The 8,152-nt window shown below is 41.7% G+C and overlaps 1 protein-coding gene across 1 annotated transcript in view; it reads right to left on the reverse strand.

The window, feature by feature from the left end:
- PIGU (phosphatidylinositol glycan anchor biosynthesis class U) overlaps nucleotides 1-6,835 on the reverse strand; it is a 28,862-nt gene extending 22,027 nt beyond the window's left edge. Inside the window, exons 1-3 of the mRNA XM_053393966.1 lie at nucleotides 6,635-6,835; nucleotides 4,613-4,677; nucleotides 1,747-1,806 (exon numbers count right to left, since the gene is read on the reverse strand). Of these exons, the coding sequence (XP_053249941.1) occupies nucleotides 1,747-1,806; nucleotides 4,613-4,677; nucleotides 6,635-6,764 (255 nt within the window). The 5' untranslated portion in view covers nucleotides 6,765-6,835. The remainder of the gene's footprint in view (nucleotides 1-1,746; nucleotides 1,807-4,612; nucleotides 4,678-6,634) is intronic.
- Between the last annotated feature and the right edge of the window lie 1,317 nt (nucleotides 6,836-8,152).

The following is an 8,152-nucleotide window of genomic DNA, read 5'->3' on the forward strand; positions in this document are numbered from 1 at the left end:
TTTAAGATTTTAAAGGTCACTATCAGCATATTGAATTGGGCTAGAAACAGACTGGAAGTCAGCGCGGATGGTAAAATACTGGTGTAATATGATCATATCAGCCAGTCCCAGAGTTAACAATCTTGTAGCCCTATGTTGAACCAACGAAAGTTTCTAGATCACATTTAAAGGCAGTCCCAGGTAAAACAGTATCATTGGCTCATCAATCTCCCTGGAAGGATCTAGGAAACGGAGCATTTTGAGAACCTAGTCGACAGTGGAGCTCATTCATCAAGGCCCATGCGAGTTCAAACAGCTTGACAAACTCTGTTTCAGAGTTCATCCACGCCATCATGTTAAATGTGTGATAATTGCAGCTGTGACCCGATACTTGGAACGAAAAGAAAAATTTATCACGGGCGGGTCTTTTTAAATTCAGGCAAGACTAGAACCAGATAGCAGAAGTATTTGTTTGTGAAGCAGCAAACCCCTATCACACAGTAAATTAAGATTAGTGGGTGCAGAATGCTGCAGCAAGGCTCCTCACGGGGTCTCTGCCATGGGAGCATATTCACCCAGTGCTTTTCCAGATGCACTGGCTCCTGGTAGAGTACAGGGTCAGATTTAAGGTGCTGCTTTTGACCTTTAAAGCCCTTCACGGCCTAGGACCCTCGTATCTACGAGACCGCCTCTCCCGGTATGCCCCACGGAGAGCCTCAAGGTCCATAAATAGCAACACCCTAGTGGTCCCGGGCCCTAAGGATGTTAGATTGGCTTCAACCAGAGCCAGGGCCTTTTCAACTCTGGCTCTGGCCTGGTGGAACGCTCTGCCTCATGACACCAGGGCCCTGCAGGATTTGATTTCTTTCCGCAGGGCCTGTAAGACAGAGTTATTCCGCCTGGCCTTTGGCTTGGAGCCAATTTGATTCCCTCCCTTTCTTTTGTTCTTTGCTTCTCCTCCTGCGTTGAGGCTACATTTTATTTTAATGTTGTAATATTTTAATGTTGTATTTTAATTTTGTTTTTAAGTTGTAATCATTCAACTTGTTTTTATTATTGCTTGTAAGCCGCTCTGAGCCCGGCCTTGGCTGGGGAGGGCGGGGTATAAATAAAAAATTATTATTATTATTATTATTATTATCTCTAAGGCAGTATAAAAAGCAATAAAGCTGGGATTTATAAACTCTCCACTTCTGTCTTTCTTGGCAAGCAAACATCCCATGATAACTTTTTTTAAAAAGGAAAAAATATGTATAGATTTAATGCATTCTAGGATATGCCACATGTCGACAGACTATCATATAATCAAAGGCTTTCTGGAGGAAAAATTACAACTACCACCTTGTTTAGGAAAGTGTACTGTAGAATTTGAATGTTTGAATAGTTAGGGAAAAGAAAGCATATGCAGCAGGAATGGGAAACTTTCGGGAGCCATGGAAGGATGGATGGGAAGTCGATGGAACAGAATTATCTATTTATTGAATTTATATACTGTCCGATACCCAGAGGTCTCAGGGCGGTTCACAAAAATATGGATTGATGTAATATATCTAATTTTTCCCTTCTTTTTCTTTCACTTTTTTGTTTTATATTCTTCAGTTCTGTATTTTGTACTCTTAGAAATTCATATATATATCTCTGTGTGTGTGAATTTATAAGAGTACAATATATATATAGGAAAGTGTACTCTACATGCTCAATAAAACAAGGAATAAGCTCTGAAAGGGAGGCAATTGAGCTGTGGATGAAAATGAAAGAAATACTTACCATAAATACTAGCTCAGCATAATCAATCAGGAAATGAAAGAGGTATATTATTAGTGGAGTCTAAGGGGGGAAACAAAGAGAGAAATACAATTAACCTGAGCAAACTGCTTTCAAATCAAAGCAACACAAACAAACAAACAAACAAACAAACAAACACACTATTTCCTGGAAATGACACAAAATCTACACTTTAGCTTCATATAATTGTGTTACTTAGGGATGCATTGAGTTAACATTTACTCAGAGCAGACCTATTGAAATTAATAGACCTACATGAATTTCAATTGGTCTACTCAGAGTAAAGTTTAGTTGAATGCAACCCATGGTATCTTCAGAGTATGGCATGACATGTAATGCAGAACCACTAATCCACATATCATTCATATCTGTGCTATTGCAACTCAACCAATGCTGCAGCTGTGACTGATGTTAGAGCTGTGGCGTTTATGATTGCTCCTGACTTCCTGTGTACTTTGTTAAGTGCCCCACAAGAGTATATACCATGGGTAGGCAAACTAAGGTCTGGGGGCTGGATCCAGCCCAATCGCCTTCTAAATCCGGCCTGCAGACGGTCCGGGAATCAGTGTGTTTTTATATGAGTAGAATGTGTGTTTTTATTGAATATGCATCTCTGGATTATTTGTGGGGCATAGGAATTCATTCATTCCCCCCCACCCCAATGTAGTCCGGCCCCCCACAAGGTCCGAGGGACAGTGGACCGGCCCCCCGCTGAAAAAGTCTGCTGACCTCTGGTATAAACACTGTACTGACATAGGCAAAGAAGGGCAAGGAAGAGGACTGTTATTCCCAAAGGCAACTCGAACAGCCCCACAGCCTCCTCTTTGGAGAAGCTGTGCCTTTGCCTTTAATATTACAAGAAGGGACTCACAAGCATTGAGGAAAGGGGAGGATAACTCTTTTGTGCCCCTCTTCTTGCCCCCCACTCCAAAACAAATAACCAATTGCCCTTCAATATCATTTTGGTGAAGAGGCAAGCGAGCATTCCTCACACTCTGAAAGTGTTGGGGATGGGAATAGGTGGAGAACATCTCCTGCCTCCCCTCCCAAATTATAGAGCCTATCTGCATAAGGAGTAATTTGGTGGCATATAGGGCCAAACTAGAAAGCTCTGCCCCTTCCCCCATCAAGCATAAGATTGCACTTTAGCTACCAGCCTAATTTCAATTCTATCTTACAGTAAAAGGTAAAGGTAAAGGGACCCTTGACCATTATGTCCAGTCATGGCCGACTCTGGGATTGCGGCGCTCATCTCGCTTTATTGACCGAGGCAGCCGGCGTACAGCTTCCGGGTCATGTGGCCAGCATGACTAAGCCACTTCTGGCGAACCAGAGCAGCGCACGGAAACGCCGTTTACCTTCCCGCCGGAGCGGTACCTATTTATCTACTTGCACTTTGACGTGCTTTTGAACTGCTAGGTTGGCAGGAGCTGGGACCAAGCAATGGGAGCTCACCCCGTCGTGGGGATTTGAACCGGCGACTTTCTGATCAGCAAGTCCTAGGCTCTAGTTTAACCCACAGTGCCACCCGCGTTCCTTTTATCTTACGGAGCAAACACCAGTTGCTTTTACATTTCTAGTTATGCTCCAATGATAATGCATAGTTAGGTCAGCTACTGCCTTCTTCAGGCTAAAAAATAACAACAAATTCTCTAAGTTTACACTGGACAAATAGGATTTCCCATCCAAAAGAAGTTTATATAGCAATTAAAATTATGGAAAGCTGTTCCTGGGGAAAAAACCCCCTGGGTATTTCCTTCCTTGTATCAAGGTGATCGGAGTAACGGGAGTAGGGCCAACCCTAGTATTAGGTAGAGTAATAATAATAATAATAATTTATTTGTACCTCGCCCATCTGGCTGGGTTTCCCCAGCCACTCTGGGTGGCTTCCAACAAAGATTAAAAATACATTAAAATGTCACACATAAAAAACTTCCCTAAACAGGGCTGCCTTCAGATGTCTTCTAAATGTAAGGCAGAGTAAGAGTAAGGCAGCCACTTCAGGTGGCAAGTTCTGAGGAGCAGACAGAAGCAGCAGGATATAGGAAGACAGAGCTGTGTGTGTCACATGGCCTGGCCTGCACTCCTAAGCCAGCCTACTGCCCTAAAATTGCTACTGCTGGCATTGTACCATCACCAGTGTTGAAATAAAATTCAGCTGTCAGACTGGGCAACTCATGTACTGTACATGGAAAGGTTGCCATCTTGACCTTTGCCTCAGGAAGTCTTGGACCAGTCCTGAGCAGATCTTTGTGAGCTCCCTGTATGCAATTCTCACTCACAATGTGGAATTGTATCGGCTCATTTATTTTAATTAATATTTTATAGCAGTCTTTTCATTTGAAAATAAACTTCCAGAGTGAATAACAACAGAATAAAAGAATAAATTACTTGAGTATCAGTTACTTGAGATTCAGAGATTCAGTAACTTCCACAGTACTTTGAGGAAAAGCTGGATGAGGATATGAAAGATGCAGACAACCCTTCCATTCCCCAGATTGCCCTGTTACACTAACTGTATGTTCACATATAACTTCAGTAAATTTATTAAATACCTTTTTCTTAAAAAAAAATTTGCAGCAATTAAAATATACCAAGGACAAAAACAATGCAACCTCTGCTCTGCCCAAGGATGACAAATCACCAGAAATAACCAATTAGCATGATGCCAAAATGTTAAAACCAGCCAATCCCATCTCATCCTATCAGAAGTGAGAAGGGATTAACAGGATTCTGTGCAGTGTCTCAAAGACCCTCCACATCAGTTACCATATCCTCCTGACTTCAGAATTTCCAAGATAAATAGCATTTCAATATATTTTATAAAAATGAATCACTGCATACTTACTTCATGAAATACATCACCAGAGTATGGAGACACGCCCAAATCAAGTAAGGCTAGCCCCTCAACCACTGAAAAAAACATGCAAAATCGCTGTTATTGGTTTAAATGTTTAAATGCCCAAGATTGAAAATAGTGAGGGTTCACTCATATAGATCCAAACACAAATTCACCACTTAAACATACCCTATGTATTATTATTTTATTAGTTATTCTGTTTCACGAGTTGCTTTTTACATTAAAAAGTCTTAAAGTGACATTGACAACAATAAATCACAGCATATAAAAACAATTTAAAATCAGAGTAAATTTGAAAGACTAAATACACAAGACATAGAAATTCTCATCCAAGAGTAAATTCATATGGGCAAAGTCTTACCCATCCCACTAATTGATGAGCATCACCACAGGAGACAACTTTAATTAACCAGTCTTAGCATGGCACCTAAAAACTGACAGAATGGCACCAGGAGCACCTTCCTGAAAACAGCATTCTACAGATGCAGGGGCAACACTGAAAAAGCCCCTTCTTGTTTTGCCACCCTTCACTCTTCTCTCAGGTGGGCCACACAGAGAACACACTCTGATGATGATTGCAGGGCATGGGCTGGTCCTCATGGGGAGAGGTGATCCTTCAGGTATTGCTGTTGCATGCGCTTGAAAGGTCAAAAACAGCATTTTGAATTGAATTGTTTTTGGTTTTGAAAATTTTCCTGACCAAATACATACATACATATGCATTTCATATAACTCAGGCATAGGCAAACTCCGGCCCTCCAGATGTTTCGGACTACAATTCCCATCATCCCTGACCACTTGTCCTGTTAGCTACGGATGATGGGAATTGTAGTCCCAAACATCTGGAGGGCCGAAGTTTGCCTATGTCTGATATAACTGGTACATTATATCGTACTAGTTGTCAGATGACATACTTCCAGTTGCCAGAGTTTTCCATTATTAACTAACACAGAGAAAGCAAATTATTATTTCTTTTATAACAGAAGTTTTACAAAGAGAAGTCATATTTTTAGCTACCAGTTCTTTTGATGGTAGCAGCTGGGTAAACACCCCTTGAATGTTCTATGTGCCTTATGTGGTATTTGATCACAGGGATACAGGAGGACAGAAATAAAGTAAAAAGAAATTCGAATGGCTTTAATTGTAACCTTTAACAACAGCAAACAGTTGACTAGAGCTCAGCAGGTTGTTTTCTGTTGCTCAGAAGAGCCCTCTTCCTATTTACACCTTTTTACCACGTGGCCCTTTTCTGCAGACATTAACCGTACAGAGAGAAAACAGAGTTAACTTATTTTTGTTTCGTTTACTTTGCAAACTCCTGTGCCCTTGGGACTTGAAGAACAGGTAAAAAGAAATAAAACAAATTAATTGGAAAAGCTTGCAAATACCAGATAGGCTTAGGATTTAAATATGTAATATGATGAATTAATATGTTTAATGCTGTATTGGAAAGAAAGAAATATGTTAAGTGGTTAAGTTAATTTTATAAGAATATTGGTTTTGGAAAACCGTTAAAATGATATACACTGAAATTCAACCAGGGGGGTACGAGGAAGTCACTTAACAATGTTACTAAGTTTGGTTTAAATACGGTTGAGATTTATGTTTGTTTGTTTATTTGTTTACATTTTTTTGGAGAATCAATAATTTTTTTTGAAAAAAACAAACAAATTCAACAGGTGAAGTTTCCCCCTATTAATTACAGTACTGTTTCTCCATGCGAAGAAAGGCTTCTGCTATTCAATGGGAAGAGGAGCCCTTTTGGCAACCTATCCCGCGGGTGCACTTTTTGAAACCCTCTCCGCGCCCAAGGAGCGCTTAGCACCAGGGCACAGGCCGAAGGGCGGCTGCAAATCGCCCACCCCCCTTCCCACGAGAGGTTCTGGGTCCGGCCGTCAGAAGGCAGCCCACGAGGAGGGCTTGGGGTCCCCTCCTTCGAGGGAGCCACCCAGGAGCGGGCGAAGATGCCCACCTCCCCCCGCCGCCCCCTCCTAACCTCAGGCCTCTCACCTCGCTTCCAGGCATTTAAAGGGGACGCGACCTCCACCCTCTCCGAGATGAGCCCGGCCAGGCTGGAGCGAAACAGCACGGCCCGAACTGTCACGGCCACCAAGAGCACCAGCACCAAGGGAGCCGCCATCTTAGCGGCAGGACACACCGGCCTATGCCAGCGGTAGTTCCCAGGCTCGCCCCTACAGCTGGGCGTCTACAGAGCGGGCTGGGGTGAAGAGACTACAACTCCCAGAATCCCATCGGCTGAGGAAGCCTTTACTTCCCGAAGACCGACGGCAAGGGAAGCGGGACAAAATAAAGCCGGCCTAACAACGAGCGGAGAGTTGCTCTTCTTAGGGGAGGGCTGTGCGCGCGTTGAGCTTCTTTAGTTACAGAATCAGGATGCTTATTTCAGCAGCTTCTTTCAGCAGCTCAGTGCATTTCAATGTCGCTTTCCTGAAGCAGATGTCCCCTTGCAATTTCCAATTCATTCAAAAACTCCTACAGTCAGGGGCATATGCGTTTACCTGGGAGTAAGCTCCCTTGTTAGGCTGCAGTCCTTTTACCTGCCTAAATGGAAGTAAGTCCCATAACTAAATGAGGCTTGCACAGGGTGCAGTGTAAGGCTTTGCGACATTTAATTAAAATTAAGACGAACCTAGTGAGTCCACTTCATTAGATGCACGAAGTGAAGTGCACTGGAGTCCATGAAAACTGATGCTATAAAAAAAATGTGTGAGTCTTTAAGGTGGCACAAGACTTTGTTGATTTTGCTACCCCTCTGGAAATAAGTATATACAATCAGTGCTTTTTTTTCTTTAAAAATTGTTTAGGGGTACTCTCATTTTCCTACTCATATTGAAATACTGCCCCTCAAGGAGGCCACGCTTAGATTCACAAAATGTTTAGGGGTATGTGTAGTCCCGCATCCCCGTCCCCCTGAAAAAAGCACTGTATACAATCATACAACAATCAGTTTATTTTCCACTAATGTTCCTTATTTTGGGATAAACTACATGCGTCTCAAATGGAGTGCATGTTTAAATGCACAATAACTTGTTTGGAGACTGTGTGCACTCTGTAAGAAAGGGGACTACAAATTATAGGCTTCTTCAACTGCTACAGAAATAATAATTAAAGACTAATGTAGTGCTTCTGCTTTTACTGCAGGTGGCATCATGGTATATACTCATTCTGCAGGGAGTCAGAAGCTGAATACCTCTGGGAAGATTATACTTTCTTTAATCTTACTGGAAAAGTTACTTACAGTATTTAGAATTTCACTAATTCTTATAAATTTCCTTTGGTGAATCTTCCAGTTGTTTCATTCATTTTGTTCATTTTGCCACAAGTGAAAGGTGCTAATATCTGGAATACATAATTTAATTTAGGAACATCTCCTTTTTATATATAAAAACCATACAAGCTCTTTAACTTGAATGTTAGTAAACAAAATTTTCTACGAAGTACTACTGATCCAAAGAAATGCTTCCTGTGCAATTCAATAGTGTAAAACTGCCTCTGAATTTTATTAAC

This window comes from Podarcis raffonei, chromosome 6 (genome assembly GCF_027172205.1).
Source record: "Podarcis raffonei isolate rPodRaf1 chromosome 6, rPodRaf1.pri, whole genome shotgun sequence".
NCBI lineage: Eukaryota > Metazoa > Chordata > Lepidosauria > Squamata > Lacertidae > Podarcis > Podarcis raffonei.